Raw genomic sequence first — 23,986 nt, 5'->3', positions numbered from 1 at the left:
AATGAAATTGCTCTAAACTTCCTGGAAAGACTCCTAAAGGGTCCTTGAACATATTTCCACTCGATTGAAGGACATATATATCAATAAAAAGAAATTCATATTTTGGCCAAATTTCATCAAAAATGTAAGGCTAACCCCTTGCAATTTTTATCAATTTTGACCAAAAAATGAAATTGCTCCAAACTTCCTGGAAAGACTCCTAAGGGGTCCTCCAACACATTCCAACTCGTTTTATGGACGGATATATCAATAAAAAGAAATTCATATTTTGACAAATTTTTATCGAAAATGTAAGGCTAACCCATTGCAATTTTTGTCACTTTTGGTCAAAAAATAAAAATTGCTCCAAACTTCCTGGAGTCATAAATGATCCTCGAACATATTCCAACTCGATTTAGGGACAGATATATTAATGAAAAGAAATTCATATTTTGGCAAAATTTCATCAAAAATGGAAGGCTATAACCCCCTTGCAATTTTTGTCAATTTTGGTCAAAAAATGAAATTGTTCCAAACTTCCTGGAAAGACTCCTAAGGGGTCCTCGAACATATTCCCACTCGTTTTAGGGACAGATATATCAATAAAAAGAAATTCATATTTTGCCAAAATTTCATCAAAAATGTAAGGCTAACCCCTTCAATTTTTGTCAATTTTGGTCAAAAAATGGAATTGCTCTAAACTTCCTGGAAAGACTCCTAAAGGGTCCTTGAACATATTTCAACTCGATTTAGGGACATATATATCAATAAAAAGAAATTCATATTTTGGCCAAATTTCATAAAAAATGTAAGGCTAACCCCTTGCAATTTTTATCAATTTTGACCAAAAAATGAAATTGCTCCAAACTTCCTGGAAAGACTCCTAAGGGGTCCTCCAACACATTCCAACTCGTTTTATGGACGGATATAGCAATAAAAAGAAATTCATATTTTGACAAATTTTTATCGAAAATGTAAGGCTAACCCATTGCAATTTTTGTCACTTTTGGTCAAAAAATAAAAATTGCTCCAAACTTCCTGGAGTCATAAATGATCCTCGAACATATTCCAACTTGATTTAGGGAAAGATATATTAATGAAAAGAAATTCATATTTTGGCAAAATTTCATCAAAAATGGAAGGCTATAACCCCCTTGCAATTTTTGTCAATTTTGGTCAAAAAATGAAATTGTTCCAAACTTCCTGGAAAGACTCCCAAGGGGTCCTCGAACATATTCCCACTCGTTTTAGGGACAGATATATCAATAAAAAGAAATTCATATTTTGCCAAAATTTCATCAAAAATGTAAGGCTAACCCCTTGCAATTTTTGTCAATTTTGGTCAAAAAATGAAATTGTTCCAAACTTCCTGGAAAGACTCCTAAGGGGTCCACGAACACATTGCAACTCGTTTTAGGGACAGATATATCAATGAAAAGAGTTCATATTTTGGCCAAATTTCATCAAAAATGTAAGGCTAACCCCTTGCAATTTTTATCAATTTTGACCAAAAAATGAAATTGCTCCAAACTTCCTGGAAAGACTCCTAAGGGGTCCTCCAACACATTCCCACTCGTTTTAGGGACAGATATATCAATAAAAAGAAATTCATATTTTGGCCAAAATTCATCAAAAATGTAATTTTTATCAATTTTGACCAAAAAATGAAATTGCTCCAAACTTCCTGGAAAGACTCCTAAGGGGTCCTCCAACACATTCCAACTCGTTTTATGGACGGATATATCAATAAAAAGAAATTCATATTTTGACAAATTTTTATCGAAAATGTAAGGCTAACCCATTGCAATTTTTGTCACTTTTGGTCAAAAAATAAAAATTGCTCCACCTTTCCTGGAGTCATAAATGATCCTCGATCATATTCCAACTCGATTTAGGGACAGATATATTAATGAAAAGAAATTCATATTTTGGCAAAATTTCATCAAAAATGGAAGGCTATAACCCCCTTGCAATTTTTATCAATTTTGGTCAAAAAATGAAATTGCTCTAAACTTCCTGGAAAGACTCCTAAGGGGTCCTCCAACACATTCCAACTCGTTTTATGGACGGATATATCAATAAAAAGAAATTCATATTTTGACAATTTTTTTATCGAAAATGTAAGGCTAACCCATTGCAATTTTTGTCACTTTTGGTCAAAAAATAAAAATTGCTCCAAACTTCCTGGAGTCATAAATGATCCTCGAACATATTCCAACTCGATTTAGGGACAGATATATTAATGAAAAGAAATTCATATTTTGGCAAAATTTCATCAAAAATGGAAGGCTATAACCCCCTTGCAATTTTTGTCAATTTTGGTCAAAAAATGAAATTGTTCCAAACTTCCTGGAAAGACTCCTAAGGGGTCCTCGAACATATTCTCACTCGTTTTAGGGACAGATATATCAATAAAAAGAAATTCATATTTTGCCAAAATTTCATCAAAAATGTAAGGCTAACCCCCTTGCAATTTTTGTCAATTTTGGTCAAAAAATGGAATTGCTCTAAACTTCCTGGAAAGACTCCTAAAGGGTCCTTGAACATATTTCAACTCGATTTAGGGACATATATATCAATAAAAAGAAATTCATATTTTGGCCAAATTTCATCAAAAATGTAAGGCTAACCCCTTGCAATTTTTATCAATTTTGACCAAAAAATGAAATTGCTCCAAACTTCCTGGAAAGACTCCTAAGGGGTCCTCCAACACATTCCAACTCGTTTTATGGACGGATATAGCAATAAAAAGAAATTCATATTTTGACAAATTTTTATCGAAAATGTAAGGCTAACCCATTGCAATTTTTGTCACTTTTGGTCAAAAAATAAAAATGCTCCAAACTTCCTGGAGTCATAAATGATCCTCGAACATATTCCAACTCGATTTAGGGACGGATATATTAATGAAAAGAAATTCATATTTTGGCAAAATTTCATCAAAAATGGAAGGCTATAACCCCCTTGCAATTTTTGTCAATTTTGGTCAAAAAATGAAATTGTTCCAAACTTCCTGGAAAGACTCCTAAGGGGTCCTCGAACATATTCCCACTCGTTTTAGGGACAGATATATCAATAAAAAGAAATTCATATTTTGACAAATTTTTATCGAAAATGTAAGGCTAACCCATTGCAATTTTTGTCACTTTTGGTCAAAAAATAAAAATTGTTCCAAACTTCCTGGAGTCATAAATGATCCTCGAACATATTCCAACTCGATTTAGGGACAGATATATTAATGAAAAGAAATTCATATTTTGGCCAAATTTCATCAAAAATGTAAGGCTTACCCTTTGCAATTTTTGGCAATTTTGGTCAAAAAATGAAATTGCTCTAAACTTCCTAGAACGACTCATAAGGGGTCCTCGAACATATTCCCACTCGGTTTAGGGACATATATATCAATAACAAGAAATTCATATTTTGCCAAAATTTCATCAAAAATGTAAGGTTTTTGGCAATTTTGGTCAAAAAATGAAATTGCTCTAAACTTCCTGAAAAGACTCCTAAGGGGTCCTCGAACATATTTCCACTCGATTAAGGGACATACATATCAATAAGAAGAAATTCATATTTTGGCAAAATTTCATCAAAAATGTAAGGCTATAACCCCCTTGCAATTTTTGTCAATTTTGGTAAAAAAATGAAATTGCTCCAAACTTCCTGGAAAGACTCCTAAGGGGTCCACGAACACATTGCAACTCGTTTTAGGGACAGATATATCAATGAAAAGAGTTCATATTTTGGCCAAATTTCATCAAAAATGTAAGGCTAACCCCTTGCAATTTTTGTCACTTTTGGTCAAAAAATGAAATTGCTCTAAATTTCCTGGAAAGACTCCTAAGGGGTCCACGAACACATTCCAACTCGTTTTAGGGACAGATATATCAATGAAAAGAGTTCATATTTTGGCCAAATTTCATCAAAAATGTAAGGCTAACCCCTTGCAATTTTTGTCACTTTTGGTCAAAAAATGAAATTGCTCTAAATTTCCTGGAGAGAGTCCTAAGGGGTCCTCGAACACACTCCAATTCGTTTTAGGGGCAGATATATCAATGAAAAGAAGTTCATATTTTGGCCAAATTTCATCAAAAATGTAAGGCTTACCCTTTGCAATTTTTGGCAATTTTGGTCAAAAAATGAAATTGCTCTAAACTTCCTAGAACGACTCCTAAGGGGTCCTCGAACATATTCCCACTCGGTTTAGGGACATATATATCAATAACAAGAAATTCATATTTTGCCAAAATTTCATCAAAAATGTAAGTATACCCCTTGCAATTTTTGGCAATTTTGGTCAAAAAATGAAATTGCTCTAAACTTCCTGAAAAGACTCCTAAGGGGTCCTCGAACATATTTCCACTCGATTAAGGGACATACATATAAATGAAAAGAAATTCATATTTTGGCCAAATTTCATCAAAAATGTAAGGCTAACCCCTTGCAATTTTTGTCAATTTTGGTCAAAAAATGAAATTGCTCCAAACTTCCTGGAAAGAGTCGTAAGGGGTCCTCGAACACACTCCAATTCGTTTTAGGGGCAGATATATCAATGAAAAGAAGTTCATATTTTGGCCAAATTTCATCAAAAATGTAAGGCTTACCCTTTGCAATTTTTGGCAATTTTGGTCAAAAAAGGAAATTGCTCTAAACTTCCTAGAACGACTCCTAAGGGGTCCTCGAACATATTCCCACTCGGTTTAGGGACATATATATCAATAACAAGAAATTCATATTTTGCCAAAATTTCATCAAAAATGTAAGTATACCCCTTGCAATTTTTGGCAATTTTGGTCAAAAAATGAAATTGCTCTAAACTTCCTGAAAAGACTCCTAAGGGGTCCTCGAACATATTTCCACTCGATTAAGGGACATACATATCAATAAAAAGAAATTCATATTTTGGCAAAATTTCATCAAAAATGTAAGGCTATAACCCCCTAGCAATTTTTGTCAATTTTGGTCCAAAAATGAAATTGCTCCAAACTTCCTGGAAAGACTCCTAAAGGGTCCACGAACACATTGCAACTCGTTTTAGGGACAGATATATCAATGAAAAGAGTTCATATTTTGGCCAAATTTCATCAAAAATGTAAGGCTAACCCCTTGCAATTTGTGTCACTTTTGGTCAAAAAATGAAATTGCTCTAAATTTCCTGGAAAGAGTCCTAAGGGGTCCTCGAACACACTCCAATTCGTTTAAGGGACAGATATATCAATGAAAAGAAGTTCATATTTTGCCAAAATTTCATCAAAGATATAAGGCTAACCCCTTGCAATTTTTGTCAATTTAGGTCAAAAAATGAAATTGCTCTAAATTTCCTGGAAAGAGTCCTAAGGGGTCCTCGAACACACTCCAATTCGTTTTAGGGACAAATATATCAATGAAAAGAAGTTCATATTTTGGCCAAATTTCATCAAAAATGTAAGGCTTACCCTTTGCAATTTTTGGCAATTTTGGTCAAAAAATGAAATTGCTCTAAACTTCCTAGAAAGAGTCCTAAGGGGTCCTCGAACACACTCCAATTCGTTTAAGGGACAGATATATCAATGAAAAGAAGTTCATATTTTGCCAAAATTTCATCAAAGATATAAGGCTAACCCCTTGCAATTTTTGTCAATTTAGGTCAAAAAATGAAATTGCTCTAAATTTCCTGGAAAGAGTCCTAAGGGGTCCTCGAACACACTCCAATTCGTTTTAGGGACAAATATATCAATGAAAAGAAGTTCATATTTTGGCCAAATTTCATCAAAAATGTGAGGCTAACCCCTTGCACTTTTTATCAATTTTGGCCAAAAAATGAAATTGCTCCAATTTTTTTTGGAAAGACTCCTAAGGGGTCCTCGAACACATTGCAACTCAATTTAGGGACATATATATCAATAAAAAGAACTTCACATTTTGACCAATTTTTATCGAAATTTGTAAGGCTAACCCCTTGCAATTTTTGTCAATTTTGGTCAAAAAAATGAAATTGCTCTAAATTTCCTTGAAGAAGTCGTAAGGGGTCCTCGAACACACTCCAATTCCTTTTAGGGACAGATATATCAATTAAAAGAAGTTCATATTTTGGCCAAATTTCATCAAAAATGTAAGGCTTACCCTTTGCAATTTTTGGCAATTTTGGTCAAAAAATGAAATTGCTCTAAACTTCCTGGAAAGACTCCTAAGGGGTCCTCGAACACATTGCAACTCGATTTACCGACATATATATCAATAACAAGAAATTCATATTTTAGCAATTTTTTTTCGAAAATGTAAGGCTAACCCCTTGCAATTTCAAAAATGAAATTGCTCTAAATTTCCTGGAAAGAGTCTTAAGGGGTCCTCGAACACACTCCGATTCGTTTTAGGGACAGATATATCAATGAAAAGAAGTTCATATTTTGCCAAAATTTCATCAAAAATGTAAGGCTTACCCCTTGCAATTTTTGTCACTTTTGGTCAAATAATTAAATTGCTCGAAACTTCCTGGAAAGAGACCTAAGGGGTCCTCGAACACACTCCAATTCGTTTTAGGGACAGATACATCAATGAAAAGAAGTTCATATTTTGACCAATTTTTATCGAAAATGTAAGGTTTACCCTTTGCAATTTTTGGCAATTTTGGTCAAAAAATGAAATTGCTCTAAACTTCCTTGAAAAACTCCTAAGGGGGTCCTCGAACATATTTCCACTCGATTAAGGAACAGATAAATCAATAAAAATAAAATTCATATTTTGGCCAAATTTCATCAAAAATGTAAGGCTAACCCATTGCAATTTTTGTCAATTTTGGTCAAAAAAAATGATGGAAAGATTAGAATGTTATTGGAAGCTGTAACTTTGACGAGTCAACACAAATCTCAAAAGGACAACTCAAAGGATAAGCACGAAACATAACGTGGATGTGTTTGAAATAATATTTACAAGGAGCAGTAGCTTTATTTCACGGTTAAGAAGTTTTCCCAAGCTCAGAAAATTTGATTACACGATAACATATTAATGCAACAAAGAAAACAATAATGAACTGATCAATAATATGCATGTACATACAGAGTCTTGTTTACTTCAGAATCAACTGAAAATCAAATTAATTATGATTAGTACACCAATATATTGGTTGTTTTTTTTAATCCTGGCAGTGTTTAGCATATACTCGCCATCGTGCATTATTAAATATACAAAACAAAATATATCACTTTCGCTTCTCTTGCATTTTACACTTAACTCCAAAAAGTACTTTTGACTTTAATATGTATTTTGTATACGTCATAAATATAACTGGTCAACTTGAGTACACAGAGCTTGTATTAATGTTCAGAACAACAATCTTGTAAGTAAAGTTTGACGCTGAAAACGTCAAAACAAATTGACATGTTACAATTTCTGGCAGCATTTTACAAAAAAAAAGAACAATTTTGAAGACACTTATTTCTAATAAGGATATGGACCAGTGGTATTAAAAAAAAAAAACATGACAGTTGCAATAAGCAAACGATAGAAGCTTGACCAGCAATGCACTTCTCATTGTGAAGGCATTTCCACAACTGAACACAGAGTATTTTGGCATTTCCTTTTTTTTTTGTCAAGGGGGAAGCATGTTAAAGCATTTTTTTATTGCAGAATTTACATCACAAAAGAGATGGACACCGAAAAAGTAAGCTGACGTGTTTTACATCATACAGGATTTTCATGGTACTTTCTACATGGCAAATGTGCAAAAGAAACAAAGGCCATGTGCACAAATGATATGCTTCCCCCTCCCCCTTTCCCCACCACTTTTAGAGAGAAAAAAATTCAGAAAATTGTTAATATTTTGAGATTAAATATTACCAGGGGAACTTCTTCAAGAAAGACAAAATGTTCTCTACGATAATGAATTCAAGTGGATAAGGATAAGTACTGGGTATCATTTTCTTCCCTGCAGGTATGCTTTCATCCAAAAAGATTTGAACACAGCTCTAACTTTTTTCTTAGTTCTGCGATGCCCTAACAGCAAGCAAATAGTACTTTCAAAAATCATTCCTTAATATACACTTAATTAATACTGCTCAGGCCTTTAAGACCAATTAAAGCGAAACACAAAAACAGTTCTGATTCAAGCAAATACAATTAAACGCTCATTAAGACATGAAATAAATTACAAAAGGAAATATACAACAAACAAACAAAAAAATATGTATATCGATGCTTCAAAATTTGCATATCCTGAGCTTATTACACTTTCCTGTGACTTCTTGAACTGTTTTCCCAAATCTGCAACTGATCAAAAATTCTTTAGAAAAAAATCTGTTTGTGGCTTTGTACGTTTGATGATATATCTCCATTCATCGAAATGTTTAATTCCAAGAAAACAATATCCAGTTGTTTCTTTCTGATGTTTCCTTCCTTGGAAAAAAAAAATCTTTATTAAAACATATTTTCAGCTAAACATTAAAACACTAGCCATTATCATTAGCTATAAGGCTGAAATGCCCTTTTCATAATCAAAATATGTAGTGAAGACATCTGCCACTGCACATTAAGTAAAAGTTACTCGATTCAGAAAAAAAAAAACAAGTTTTGTTTTTTACCCTAAAACACTGATAAGCATTGCGCTTTACTAAAACAAAACAAAAATAACCACTTGGATATGTAATAATGCACAGTTTCTGATAAAAAAATATGGTGGCATACCACATAAACACAAAGATTAGAGTTTATGCACACATGAATCCACATATTATTGAATTTAAAAAAAATATTAAAACATTCACAAATAATTTGTGCTTTGAAGACAACACATTTCTACTTTAATGGTGTGCATTACATGGCATGCGTTGCCCAATTCTAGATATGTCATTGATATTAAAGGTCACATGATTATGGATAATTTGGCAGGTTTTTTTTTCCAGTTTTTATGTTTTTACCAAGATAGAAATGGATCAGGCTTTCACTTGATTTGTGTACTTTTCCTGTGTTTCTCTCTGATATGTTAAGCGTATAATGCTGCCTCATGCTTCAAAACATGAATCAATGCAACTTCAGCTAAACACTGCACCATCAGATAACGAATTGGGCTCAACTTGGCTGCCGACAAATTTAAACAGACTGCAATTTCTCACGAAACCATACACCTAAAAAATATACTTGTATCTAATGAAGCAAGTCCACAAATATCATAGAGATTCCTGCAACTAGTCTGGTGCCAACAACCCATGCATTAGCAACCCACCTGTGGGCACTGGGCACTATTCCAAGATGGCTGTAGCTTAGTCAATAACAATTTAGGTTTTTTCCCTTTTGTTTTCCGTCCCTGGAGATCCTGCTTTATTGTGGTAACCTTTCCAGACAAAGTCCTATACACAGCTGTGCAGTTTTTGAAAAGCGAACTTATATGAATGCACTCTACACTTCCAAAATTTTTATGCTTGCTAATTACATGCCTAAATATTCCAATTACATACAGATTAAAAAAACTTTAAAATATACATACATAGGTTATAAAGGAAGCATTATATTCAAAAATATTTTAAAACAAAAATGACCTTTTCTACACACAAGTATTTTGCTAAGTAAAACGATTCAGCAAAAACTAAATGAAATTGCTTCGTTTTTTTTCCATGACTCGCTCATCATTTTGCCAAAAAAGAAAAAGCAAATTGACAAAATCATATTGCAACAAATTTCACATTGTCGTTTTTCATGAATTATGCAGAACACGTTTTAAAAATAAATCCAGCCCTTGCACAGACCATGCTTCTCCAAGTGTTTCAAAGAAAAGTTGAGTTGATCAAAAAGGTTTCTTTACTTTGCCCTTGTTGAAAAAATTACAAAAAGTCATGCATTAAGAGTTGTTCTGTACATAATCACAGTAAAATTTAAGCATCTAATATTTTGGCCAGCATATAAACTTAAATTCAACACAGCCCAACCCCTTTAGATAAAAAAAGAATTCCATATTCTCTAATAATAGTACCATAAAAAGTTGGTCAACTTCTCGGGAAAAAAAGACACTTCTGTGTCTTGTCAAATATACTACAACACTGCACACAGAATTTGTTTAATGTTTCACGATATCTAAAACATAAAAATTGCAATGGACAATATATATACATATGTGGCACAAATATTGCACCAGTTAAAAAAAGAACCACTAAAAGGTACGCACTCTGGCCAATAAGCCAGTGCGGTATTTGAACTGCGCATGCATGCAATGATACGAGTCAAGCTCAGCGAAGGCGCATGAACGCGCAAGGAAACGGTCACACAACGCAAAATGGGCGTTGACGTAACATCGCGGTTACAAGACGCTTCCATTTTATCCCGAATTACCTTTGACTTCGACTACTACGTCGAGATACCAAACTGGCTTATTTTTGGGGAAAAAAACCTGCTTGAAAAAAAAAAAAAAAAAAAACCTGCTTCAGGTCCATTTTTATATATTTTTAGCCAGTATCATGGGTGCAGTGTTTTCGGGGGAATGAACGGTAATTTTCTCCTCGGTAGCTTAATATAAACCAACTCATGAGATATTTTGTGAAGGATCAATTTCACAGTCTAATCTAACAAACAACTTGTTTTATAACGTCATTTTTAAATGCAAATAAAAAATTTAAGTTATTGGTGAAAATCAGCACAGTGTTCATGTTTACAAATACTCTGTAAAACCGATCACTTTTCAACTTACATACTACACTTTACCTGCGGACACTGGGACCATTTTAAATCACCACTCTGGTATTTTACAACATAAAAAAACTGGATTACTTCAAAACATTCGTAAAAATCTGCCTGGATAAATGGCGAACTCAATTTGCAATATTAAAACGTTACGCAGCTTTGTTTGCTTTGACCATCTTGGTCTGGAAACCTTGACTCCCGGCAAGGCAACTCAGTGCGATTTGATTTGGAAGCTGGTCAACTCGTAAAGTCCAACCTGACCTGACTGCCTGGCATATCGTCCCTTGCCGCACATCTGTTAATCCGCGTACTGACGGCAGTTCATATGTCCTGCATATAGGCACTGAGAAGAAGTCAGTGTTTGGCAGTTTCAATCTTCCAAAGCGTTTTGTACAGCATTTACAGAAACCCTCCTGGGTTTTCAAGCGACATATCCACAGTCACTGTGTCCGCGCCACCCTCTATTTAAAATATAGTCTCTCCTCTAGCGCCCATAAAAAAAATACAAGCTTTCAGTACTGTTTTTTTCCTCGGTTCGGCTGCCATAAGCAGTACTGCATTGCATATAAGAGTACATTCATCCTTTGAAAAATATAAACACGACTCCTGCACTATCGCGGTTCTAAGTAAGTCTTAGATACTGGTCTCGCCTCGGACACCTGGTACTTCACTATTGATGTAATCATGCTCCACTTCGTTGTCGCTGGCGGCACCAGACAGCCTGACGCCCACGCTGCTGCTACCGTTGCTGCGTAGGGAGCTTCCAGGGCGACTGCTGGAGTGACTTGGCGAGTACAGAGGTCTGGGCTGCTCGCCAGCCAGCAGAGGCTGATTGTGGCCCATCTGCTCCTCGTTCATGTACCTGGGGTCTTCCTCCTGGCCCTGGGTCTTCCAGGGGTTGCCTGGAATGACCGGAGGGGAGGCGGGGTTTAGCAAGGCATGGTACTCCAAGTTGTCCACGCCCACGCCAGTGGGCGGAGGTGACGTAGTGGGGGGAGGGGGAGGTCCCGACGTGCTGGTGTTCAGGGGAAGGTAGCTGTTGTCCTCGGCCAGTGGTGGGCTGTTGAACTTGGGATCGTTCTGGTACTGAGGCTCCTCAAAGAGTGCTGAGGGTGAAGCACACATAAACAGTACTCAAACAACAAGGAATCTCAGCCAATCATCTTGTCAAATGCCTTCTTATCACCGCTATGCCCATGAAAACTCGCCCATGAAAACGGGCGACTTGCCTGCAATTCAGGTGACAGGTGATGTAGTGGGCGACGCAAAGCCTTGAAATTTAACATTTATTATTACACCAAAGCTGATGAGCCGTTTGTAATTAGTGCTTGTATTTGTTACTAATTTCTGGCTTTTATTTTTGAATTTCATTGAGCTCAACCTCTGCAAGATAGTTTTGAAGCAATAAACCATGAACCATTATCTGTTTGTTGTTGCTTTATAAACCGCAGTGTTTTCAATAACAACCCACAATCAATTTAAAATGAAAACACTATTGAATATTCTATTCAATCACAAAAACCTTTGCTCTACTGGGACTCGTCCCAACATTTTTTTTCACAAGGGGAAATTAAAACCTTTCAGGAGAGGGATATCAATTTTACACTTTTCGAATTTGTTAAACGTTTTGAAAAACTCAATGCTCGTTTCTTTTTTATTCTTGGACTTATTTTTTTTTTGGGGGGGGGGGGAGGGGGAGAATGAACAATTGTTTTCTTTCATGTCAATCAATGATGTTGATCAGAAAACACCTCTCATTATTTTGCTTCCCTTTTCTAAAATTTCATAACATAACTATTATGGAACTACCTTTATCTACACTATTTAAAGGGAATATACAACATTTGCAAACATCGAAAAATAAAACTACCAAGTTTTTACGAAATACCTTACTAGGATGTTGGTAAATGACAGTCTAAAACATCCTGTAAAATTATTGCACCTGGTGTGAAGTCATTTCCAAGAAAATGGTATTTTTGCATACATTTCCAACAATGGTCGGCCGACCACCGTTGGAAAAACCTAACTATTTTTCAACTACTGCTCCAAATTTACAATTTTTTTCAGTCCAAATATTGTTTGCTATTGGTTACATATCCATGAACGGGTGCAGGCCAGCTACAACTGGTTCCCTTACCTTACAATTTTCCGGCATCTATAAATTGATCCATTTCATCTTTAGTGGAGTCAGGGAACCAGACTACTAGAACATTTGTTTTTCTTGGTTTTTCCAGCATTTTCGAACACCAAACATTAAACATGACAGTGTAACAATATTTGATCTATTATACTAACCCCTCAAATAGTTAATTTCTGAAAATTACAGCAAAAGCCAAGGATGTACATTAAATACAATGACTGAATAAGAATCATGGTAGGCTTGGCTAGCTTACGCTTGTCTTTGGTGAGATCGTGGTAGTCAGCTTTGATGCTTGGCGTCAGGTAATCCTCGTCGTCAATCTGGACAGCTGTAGCGCCATCTATCCAGAATATGGAGATCAAATCAATAAATCATTACCATCAATTAGTGAATAACATTCAACCAAATAATGAAATGTGGCCCTCAGTACAAAGCCAGGCATAAGTCGTCCGACAAATCTATCACTCTGCATCTCAAAATACGGCCTGTAATACATTGTCACGGCAAAAAATTTTCCAAATTTAGATTTAGCCCTTAGAAGCTAGAAGAATGAATATATTTCACTTCCTAGGAAGTTAATTTGTAAATTTCCTATTGAAGGAGATCATCTGGGAAACATTAATACTAAACTTTCTGAAGCCCAAAAATGGGGAACTGAAATGCCTATAACCTCGGTCAGATTTTGTCCGATTTCCATATTCCATGAATCACTGGAAAGAAAATTGGTCCAAGTGACTAGTTTTGCACGGGAGGGTCACATAGATGATAGAGAGACACGACAAACCCAAGAGCAATATTATACTCAAAAAGAATATCTTGTTAAGGCCAACAAAAAAAAAGTCTCCGGTTTCTGGTATGGAGCTTCCCCAAAAAGTGGTGCGGCGACGCGGCTTTTTTTTTTTTTTTACCTGTCCTTTTTGCTTCAAATGTCGGCTGATGACTGCACATGGTGCCCGACTAAACTTAGTGCCAATATATGGGAGTGCGGAGAGGCCACATAAAGCTTATTCTCGATCATAACCCCATCTAAAAACACGTTGAAATTGTGCAGCAGCAGAATTCCAGTCAAACCAGTGAGTTTGGCGGTTTTGAGACATCATCTTTTATTGAAAAAAAAACTTTTTCATTTTGTCGACGCGCATGGCTACGGCGACGCGCGCGCATACCAGAAACCGGAGACTTTTTTTTTGGCCTAAGGGCTTGAGTTTTGAATTTCAAAAAAGTAAATGTGAGTCTGTTGGCTACGGCGTCTCCGGCACAAAATCTGGGTCCAAGACAGGTTAAAGTTTTTGTCTCATCCGTCAAATTGCCTGTCCATTTTATATCGAGTCTTATGAGTTAAAGGAAAAATAAATCTCTTCTTCAGTCAGATATAAGGCCACTTCTATGAAGCTGCAAGTCGAAGAAGTTTTCTAAGCACAGAAAAGCAGATGTTTGGCAAAAACCGGTTACCGTCCAAACTGTCATGCAATAATTCACTCTCTATGACTGGTTCCCTGCTCATTTTTGCTAGACACATAAATTTGCTAAGCGAAATTTTTCTGCTTCAAATTTGTCAAATTTTCTGCTACACAATTACAAATGTAGCTGAGTGATTTTTTCTGATTAACAGCTCCACAACGTTGCGCTCAAAATGTCTTACCGTTGCTGTTGTTGCTTCGTTGTCTCTCCAGCTGCATGGCATGGACAGGATCCGGAGCGTACCGCATGGAACTGTCCTTGCGGGCCGGGCTAGCCTTGGCTGGCGGGGAGCTGAGGGAGTACGGGAAGGTCGGGGACATGACAGGGTTACCGGCAACGAAGTCCGCTCCGCTCGTCTGTATGAAGTGAAGCAAACAGATAGACTATTTACGTGATGGAACATGGCTTGGGGAAATGTTGGTCTGGGGATTGGGAGTATTATCTTCAAAGCAACTTGTATATCTTTGATCCTAATTGGTCGATCCACGGCAACAACAAAGTGTGATATTTAACAATTGTTGTCTGCTGTGATGTGCCGACCCCAGGGGTTTCAAAACGGCATATTCCACATCACAGCAGTCAACGATTGTGAGAAACAGATTGCGATGTAACCTTTGATTACTGAAGGTTTTGACGTCCTGCCAGACATGAGACTGAGCGGTTGGCGCTGCAGTTCTCATTGCGCGAAGCTAGCGCTTTGGAAGGTTCCACACGCGCACTATGACTTGGCTGCTCTAGACCAATGAAAATACAGTATCCAAGCACACGAAATATCAATTCCCATATAATATACCACAGTCCATATTGCATTTGGAATATCACACTATTCTAAGATGCGGACGCTATTCCTGCCACACACACGTGTACTGGATGACCACTGAAAAGTTCCAACAGTGTGCGCGTTCCATCTTTGCTGTGCATCTAGAATGCGTGAAGATTCTTTATCCCACTCTTGCTCATGGAACAGCTCGTGGGTTTATATTCCATATACCACTCAGCCTTCAGCCTTCAGCCTGCGTGGCATATGGGACGCACACCCTCTACCTTGTTTCCGTGTTCCGCTCGCGCTCGTGGGGTAACTAATATTACCTATCCCTAATTTCAGCTCTGTGTTTGGAAAGGGGAACTGATAACATTAATTTTGAGTGGCAGCGTGGATTGCACGTCATGCAAAAATCTTCCACATGATTAAACAAAAAAAATTGGGAAACCCCCCCCCCCCCATAAAAAGGGGGGGGGGGGGGGTAGGCCATCAGCCTTGGGATTTGGCCAGTATCAAATCAGGGCATAAATGATTATAGTGCGCATGCGCAAGGTATACCGCCCCTAGAGTGGTAACAAGCATTTTGATGGACATTTGGGAAAAAAAGGATGATAACACCTAAAAAGCTGCCACCGCTGCAATGCTATCACATATTTTCCAACTCTGGAGGTGTATACCTTGCCAAAAATCGCTATGACGATTATTCCCCTGATTTGATACCGGTGGCAAAAATGTTGGACCGAGGCTGATGGGCGGGGGGGATAACCCCAAGATAAAAAAAGCTCTGTTAACAGACCCTGGGGAAGAATTCATTCGGAGGCTGTCTGTGCTCCTTGTTGTTCAGGCTCATGGGTTGCAGATACTCGTCGGCGTCCATGAAGAGATCGGTGTTCTTGGAACCGTCTATCTCATCGTTGATCAAGGATTTGTAGAAGTCGCTGGGGACGGGGCTGGGCAGGCCGGCCAGGGTGCCGTCCCCATCATTCTGTAAACAAAAGTGGACAATAACAGTGAATGATGGTTCCGATTTTAAGTATGGTTTAAACAGAACAAGCCCATGCCATTTCCCACCACTCTTCCTCCCGACAAACACAAAACATTATGTACTTGAGGGAAATAACTTGACAGTTGTCACAACTCTTCACCTCACAGTCTGCAGTTAACACTTACCTGCAGGACCAGATACCGTTTTGGATCCTTGGCCATCCGGCCCAGCTCATCAGACATCTGCTTGAAAGAAGGCCGGCTTTCTTCATCCAACATCCAACCTTCAATCAAACACAAGCAGACAAAAAAAGGGTTTCCATCATCACTAATATATACCAAACAAAATAATATACAAAAATGGAACGTACCAAGCAGCAGTAGGGTGACCCTCACCACCCAATATTCAAGCACGTCCTAGCACCAAAGAGGTTAAAATCTAAAAATAGCTTCCGTATGCAGCTCAACCCCTGGATGACAACCCCCGCAGCTGTAGCATAGACGCTTGGAAGACACAACTTCAATCAAAATCCCACACACTGGCACTAGACCCTGTGGAGACTTTTCTAGTGGGAGCGAAAGAGACATAGCCTGTTTGGCTCTGCCTCAACCGCCTCAGAACAGGGGTTGGACGGTGCAAAGCCCTCATGCAGAAGTGGGGGTACAACCACGATGGATTAACCGATTGTGACTGCGGGGAGGCACCCCAAACTATGGAGCACGTCCTAAACTACCCCCTCCTACCAGAGCCCTGCAAACCAGAGGATCTCAAGGACTTCAATCTGTATGCCAGAGCCTGTGTTATGCAGTGGCTAGGAAAAGTGTAGCGACACGACGACAACAACCAAATATCAAGCATCACCAACCGTCTGCATGTGTCACCATTTGATCTTGTTAATTTCAATAAAACATGTTTAAACAAAGCCTGCGTCATCAAGCCTCTCACAATGGCAAAGGAATGTCCTAGTCACAGAGTACTACAACTGCATGACGATAATAACTGCATGACTTGTGATGACCTGTGATAGCTTGTGATTACTTATGATGGCTTGTGATGGCTTGTGATGACTAGTGATGACTTGTGATGGCATGAAATAACTTGTCTTTACTTGATTACAAATCTCCAAAAAGCAATGAACCCAATGGTTGGATATGTCATCAACAGACTTTGTGCATTGGTACCCCAATAACGGTTACAAAGGGAAAGCTGGGGGGGGGGGGCAGTTGGAAGGACTCGTGAGCACTAAGCCGACGGCGCCTCACATCCACATGAAGAAGACACGCATAACCCCCGAGGACCGACACACAAAGGGAAAACAACAGATCTGTTCAGTACTCGGGCGTTGGGTCTTTTGTTCAAAACAGTCCTCTGTAGTAGGTCTGTGTGCTTAGTCTATGGGAGAGTGTCATATAACAGGGACAAAGGGAAACACAAAGCATTGTCCTCGGAAGTATAGTAAAACAAGAGTGTGTGAACATTCAGAATAAAATCAGTCATCTGTATTTTGTGCACAATGCACGTGAACAAGTGCACACTTGCTATGTGTTCCTCAACAAGGACTTGATTCTCCTGAGCGATAATGAGGCGGCATCTATGATTCATGCACAGATTCAATTAGGGTTGATCTTTGACACTGTGACTCACATTTGACCATGAGCATGTAGACGTCGATGGTGGAGATCTGGGGCTGGGGCAGTCTCTCGCCTTTCTCCAGGAGGTCCGGCACGTCTTTGGCTCGGACGCCGTCGTAAGGCTTACTGCCGAAGGTCATCAATTCCCACATCGTGACACCTGCAAAGAACAGAAGAACAGGCATTGATCAAAACAGATTGCCGTGGTTAACAAGGGTTACAGTGTTGACTCATGTGAGGTGGTATGTAGGTTCAAATCTTGATGGCAACATGGTGGTTGTGTTCTCGGGGAGGATACTTTACTTCAATAGCCTCTCTCCCCCAGGATTATTAAAGAGTACTTGTGAGGATAGAAAACAGATTAAGGATCTTGAAATACTGTAAGTTTTTTTGTTTGTTTTGTTTTGTGTTGTTTTGCAACTGCATTATGCGCTATTCCACATTTTTAGTAGTATTATTACTGAATGATGAAGAAAGGGTTGTTCCATAGAGCTATATTAAATTACTAGAGTGCTAACTCGCCATTCTGCACGCGGAGACGCTTTGAAGCTGTCCTGGGCGCAGACATTTTGAATTCATATGCGTGTTTGTAGAACATAATGAAATTAGATGGATTGAATTTTGAAAGTGTACTCTACATTGATCTCCATTAAATGGAGATGAATGGTACTCTACATGCAATGCGCAAGTAGAACGTACGCAAACAACTAAAGCGCGTCATTGACGGTTCAAACAAACGTGACGGCAAAAAGCATCTGCAGCGAATACGCGCACGCGTTGCGCTGTTTGCGTAGAGCAAAATGACACACTAATTTGCTGATCGTGCGTTTCGGTTTTGGGCATATTGGCTTCGATAACGCACTGGTCATGCTGGTATGGAATACAAACGCAGATATGCAAATAGCCGTACAAAATGTCTAGGTCTCCATAGGTTTGTGCACAAACATGGATGCGCCTAGCAGGCATTACTTTGTACACGAAGTTAGCGCTCTAGTAATTTAATATAGCTCTATGGGTTGTTCTTAGCTCTGTGATACTGATAAGTCAATCCATATAAAAGTCTTTACCAAAACTCCAGACGTCGCTCTTGTGGGAGAAGCGTCTGTACTGAATGCACTCCAAGGCCAACCACTTGATAGGCATCTGTAGGGTAAACCATTAAACATTTATCCGTCCATCATTAGTTATTCTAACAACAGCTCAGAAACCTGGACTGTTTCAAAATGTAACCTAAAAGTCATTTACGTTTACCACTGGTAAACGTATCGTTCCACAGCGGGTAGACAAAGTGAAAAACATTGCGTCAACCGGTATAAAGGCTCAAAATGTTATGTGGACCTCCCAAAGTTGTGCTCCCCTGCCAAAGTTTTGCTGTTCCATCAAATTCTCACATCACCTGCTTCACATTTTAGTAAACAAAAAACTTCTTTAAAGCGTCCCTAAAATATTCTGAAAGAGTGCCATCTGTCTGCTTGTGTATAGTGCAACGAATGGAGTACGCTCGCGTTTTGGTTCATGGGCTGAATCACGCGCTAATGTCTTTACACACATGGTGTGCGCGTGATGTATTCACTTCGGTACCCTATTTCGTGACTGTAAATTTTCACTAAATGAAGTCGGTGGGGGAACACACACCTTGCCTCCCTGCGCCTGGAATTCATTCTCGTCCACATCAAGGAACTTGGCCAGTCCGAAGTCAGTGATCTTGACTTGCTGCGCGGTCTGCACCAGGACGTTACGCGCCGCCAGGTCACGGTGAATCAGGTGCTTCTCCTCCAAGTACACCATACCCTGTATAAAATAGGCAAGGTTGAGAAGGGAACCATACTCTTTGCTGCGGCCATTTTGGATTTCTGTATGTACAACTTCAAACTATAGGCCGAGCTGCAAAACAGTCTGGTGCCGATGATGTAATGAACAAATTCTGTTGTGATTGAAGGGCGTTTCAGAAAACAGCCATTGCTGTCTATGCTAAATATGACTATTTACTGTAGTACGACCACTGGCAAAACCCGAAGCCACAGCTACCAATAAAAACAGAGTGCGCCATGGCCCCTGGCCTCATTGTTGCTTTCAGGGGATCTGACAATGGCAAAATACTTAAACAGCTATACCATTCACAACTGGTCAAACAGTAAATTCTCAATGGCTTAATATCTGAAAATGTCCCACTAGTATAAAAAAAAAGCTGTCTCTTCGACCTTTTACCTCAATTTCTAATTTTTAACTGCAAATTTTGAGCACAATTGAAGCCAACACTCAACGGCTCTGTTGGAAGAGAATTTGTCAAGTAGGTCAAAACTGAGTTGGGTGGTTTTAGAATGGACATGTATGGACCAACACCACATGGTCAGTTTTTCCATGGTCAGTTTTTCCACGCACCTGAGCTATTTGGTAGCACCAGTTGAGGAGATGGTGTGACCCGATCCGATCCTTGTGTTCACGGACGTAGTCCAGCAGAGCACCCAGCGGCATGAGCTGCGTGATGAGCGATATCTCCTGAGCCATGCAGACGCAGGCCAGGCGCAGTAGGTAGGGATGGTCCACTGAGGCCATCACCTTGGCTTCCTGTAGTGAGGGAGAGAATTTAGCCAAGGAGAAAGACAGGAGACTGAATATGGGATGCAAAACAACGTGGAAAATACGATAAAGGTCTATTCAATTCAACATTGGGTTTTGCCCTTCACGGACGTATTTTTCCCCCCATAAACATTGTATACTGGAGTGCTGTGGCCTCGTGGTTAAGAGCACTGGATTCGTGGTCTGTGGGTAAAGCTGCGGATTGTGGGTTCGAGTCCAGCCTGGGTCATGGTGCGTGTGCCCTTGAGCAAGGCACTTTGTCACTAATTGCTTCTCTCCACACAGGAGTAAATGGGTACCTGTGAGGGCAGAGATGGTTATTGTGATTGAATAAGCTTGCTTGCGCCTAACAGGCAGCATCCAGCTGTATACTCCCCAGGGAGCTGAGATGGTATTTGGAATGTTTCATTGGCCCAATGATCAGGGGTAATAATAATACTGTAAGTGCTGTGATTTAGTTTACTAATAAGAGCGTTCTTAAATGCCGATTATTATTATTAGTATACTCAGTGCAGCCCCGAGTGCCGATGAGAAAATAATCACTCAGGTGGGAGTCGAACCCACAACCTCCTGCTTACTAGTGCAGACGTCTTACCACTCGACCACCGAGCCTGCCGAGGTCAGCCGGCTGGCTCGAATAAAAGTCTAAGTATCCTTGTCAGAATTTCAGGGTTGGATTTGTGGCTTTTTTGTCTCATTTCACTGGCAACATTTGCATCCGGAATCAACCATGGGGAGAGGAAAAGTGGTGAGGTAGGTTGACAAAAGGGTCTCTTAATGGGGGAACTTGGTCTAGGGAATTTGGGAGAAGAGATCTTAGTGAAAGAGATTAGGAGTTCTTGGAAGATGCAGATCATGGATGGGATTGCTCAGAAATGGAGATCTGGGCTTGGGGATCTCGGAAGTGTTTCTTCAGGAAAGAAGATCTTGGTGAGAGAGAATGGGGGATTTTGACGGAAACAGATAGTGATTAGTGCCGGTGAAAAGTAATCACCTCAGCGGGAGTGAAATCTTAGAAGAGCTCTGGGGGAGACTGAGTGGAATCTGGCTACAGTTTCTTCCAAGGAAGAAATCTTGGTGAAAGAAAATTAAGGGATTTTGACAGATTGCAATTGTCACTGATTATTTTGAGGGGAGGAAATCAAGAAAAGAGAATTTGGAACAGGTGCTTGTGAGCTTGAGACATGGTTTGGAGTTTGGAGGATCTTGACAGACTGCAATGTTCAGGAAAGGCACCTGATTGTTTAAATCACAGAATGGTTTTAGGAATTTCAGGGATTCCTTTCTTTGGGAAAAGTGAACCTAGTGCTCTTGTCTTACCTCAAGGAGCTCTTCAGATGCTGACGGAGACACTTCCCGCAGCACCTTGATGGCCACAGGGATCCTGATCTTGGTCTCACCCTCCGGGATCCACAGGCCCCGGTACACCGTGCCGAAGGCTCCTGAGCCCAAGATGCTTCCCCGCTTCAGCTCCGTCTCCTTGATGATCTTGAGCTGGGCCTGGTTGGGCGCTGCGCCGCTTGGGGTCAGAGGCTGCAAGAGAGGAAAGATGACGTAACAATCTGTGAATATCTGTTATTAAACACATCTCCATCGATGACAGAACTCTCATTTGGCCACTCCCTTCCTGACAATCAAACTGAGCGCACTGACCAATAAGATCCCTTATGTGTGGTCAGGTGACCAAGGTAGCTTGGTCAAGCTCAGTCACAAGCACTTTGAGACATTTACACAAATCAAAGGTGGGCAGGGCCTAATTTTATGGTGCTGCTAAGCACACACTTTTGCTAACAGAGCCTCTGTCTATTTCATGGAGACTGTAAGCAGTAAGCACAGCAAAAGGCATGTTTACCTCAGAGGAATACTTTGCTTTACTTAGTGACATCCATGCTGTGAAACAGTGCTTTAAGGTTAGCACAACTGTTCTATATAGTAAGCACAACTTTTCTGCTAACTGTTAATCAGCACCATGAAATTTGGCCCAAAACTCATGCCCAAATCAGTGAAGGTCAATTTCCTGTATCTCTTGATGTCGAAATCTCAGGCAGATCACACTAGGTCTGAAATATACAAAAGCTGACAAAAATGTTGCCAAAAATGCATTTACTCTTTTTTGTGTGCATGTTTTCCTGACAAAAACTACCAAGTCAAAACTCTACCCATACTCACCCCATTGCCATAACTAGCGCCTTGAAGGTCCTTCAAAGCCTGCAAACAAGCAACCAAAAAAAAAAATGTAAACCATCTAGAGCAACTTGACGTAAACCATCTAGAGCAACTTGTCGACACCTCTACATACGTCTGTCAAGTTGACGTGATGTGTCCATTAGACATTAGTTTGTGAACAGAACAATGCAGACACATGTACAGATAAATCTGCAGATAATTCAAGGCACATAGGATTTATTCCAAAAGTAACACACTGAATTATTTTCAAAAGCTTACTTTGATTAAAGATCGTACTGGTACTAAACACCCTGTGAAATTATTCCAGCTGATTTGCTCTTATTCAGAAGAAATCAAGAACCATAGGTGATTTCCCACCATCAGGCAATTGATTGATTTTCAGAATAAAGAGTGTGATTGACAAAATCGTGTTTCGAGATCACAAAGTTTGGCATGCTTTTTTCCTGTTTTTTCAAAAAGTGTATGAGCTGAAACTTCAGAAGGTCAGGCTTTGAACACTCTTCTGTGGATTTTGAGTTGGTGGTATTGTTGGGAAAAAAACAAAATGCATGAAAAGCAACTGATTCAATATGCCTTTCAGGACAGATTGCATGCTTGGATTTAGAAATGAAATAATTCACAACTTGCATTTTTCATTATTTTATTTACTCACCAGTGCAGGTGGAATGTAGCCGCTCTTTGTCATTTTTTGGTAAACGAAGTAAGCAATAATAACGAGGACGAGAATGGCAATCACTGAGACAGTGACACCCACTATGGTGCCGATGGGAACCTGATCTCTGAAACGAGAAAATGAAACGGTGACCAATTATCAAGAGGTAGATGTTTCACAACCACTTCAAAACAATATTTTTTTCTTACCCCCTCCTAGTCTTCAACACTTCACTTACTTTTGTGGTTTTGTGTTGGGTATGAGGGCTGGATCTCGCATGCAAACGCCACTGCTGTTTGTGTAGTCTTTGGGACACTCCTCTAAACACTCGCTGTCGTACTTGACGTTCAGGCACTGGAAGCAGGAACTCCGGCGGTCGTCGTAGCAACCGCCCAGGCACTGCTGGTGGCAGGCCATGCACTGGTTTTTTTCCGTGTTGGCAAACTCGCCCTCCGAGCAGTTGGCCACACAGTGGGAGTTGCGATCGTCGTAGGGGTAGGCGGGCGGGCACTCTTTGGCGCAAAAGGTCTGTGACAAGTCCAATAACCAAATTAAAGCTATTGTCAAATCTCTGGGAAATGTCAATGGGCCGATACGTATGAACAAATGTACTGATCTATGGAAATCCGGAGATGACTAACACAAAGCTGGATAGCTCAGGTGGTAGAGAGCCTGTACAGTTTTGTGAAGGTTACAGGTTCACGTCTCACTCCAGTCCATTTCTCTGTTCAATTTAACATTAACTTAAAGTGAACCAATGCAGTTTTTCTTTCTGGTTTACTTGATGACTTTCACATTTCAAAATTTTCTTTCAAAAGCATGTATTAAAGTTTTAAGTTGAACAAAGAAATTGACTGGAGTGGGGATTGAACCTGTGACCTCCGGATTACCGCTCCGGTGCTCTACCAACTGAGCTATCCAGCCCTATGTTGGCGGCTCCCCAATGTGTCAATGTCATTGTACA

At 39.3% G+C, this 23,986-nt stretch overlaps 1 protein-coding gene across 1 annotated transcript in view; it reads right to left on the bottom strand.

The window, feature by feature from the left end:
* Positions 1-6,867: 6,867 nt before the first annotated feature.
* LOC119746215 (epidermal growth factor receptor-like) overlaps positions 6,868-23,986 on the bottom strand; it is a 44,556-nt gene continuing 27,437 nt past the window's right edge. Inside the window, exons 16-28 of the mRNA XM_038223035.1 lie at positions 23,261-23,550; positions 23,023-23,149; positions 22,353-22,391; positions 21,504-21,716; positions 19,986-20,171; positions 19,239-19,394; positions 18,671-18,746; positions 17,617-17,763; positions 16,158-16,255; positions 15,784-15,972; positions 14,406-14,580; positions 13,017-13,103; positions 6,868-11,729 (exon numbers count right to left, since the gene is read on the bottom strand). Of these exons, the coding sequence (XP_038078963.1) occupies positions 11,257-11,729; positions 13,017-13,103; positions 14,406-14,580; positions 15,784-15,972; positions 16,158-16,255; positions 17,617-17,763; positions 18,671-18,746; positions 19,239-19,394; positions 19,986-20,171; positions 21,504-21,716; positions 22,353-22,391; positions 23,023-23,149; positions 23,261-23,550 (2,256 nt within the window). The 3' untranslated portion in view covers positions 6,868-11,256. The remainder of the gene's footprint in view (positions 11,730-13,016; positions 13,104-14,405; positions 14,581-15,783; positions 15,973-16,157; positions 16,256-17,616; positions 17,764-18,670; positions 18,747-19,238; positions 19,395-19,985; positions 20,172-21,503; positions 21,717-22,352; positions 22,392-23,022; positions 23,150-23,260; positions 23,551-23,986) is intronic.

This window comes from Patiria miniata, unplaced genomic scaffold, assembly GCF_015706575.1.
Source record: "Patiria miniata isolate m_02_andy unplaced genomic scaffold, ASM1570657v1 HiC_scaffold_12, whole genome shotgun sequence".
Classification (NCBI taxonomy): domain Eukaryota; kingdom Metazoa; phylum Echinodermata; class Asteroidea; order Valvatida; family Asterinidae; genus Patiria; species Patiria miniata.
The sequence above is the reverse complement of the archived record's forward strand: the minus strand, read 5'-3'. Positions and strand labels throughout refer to the sequence as shown.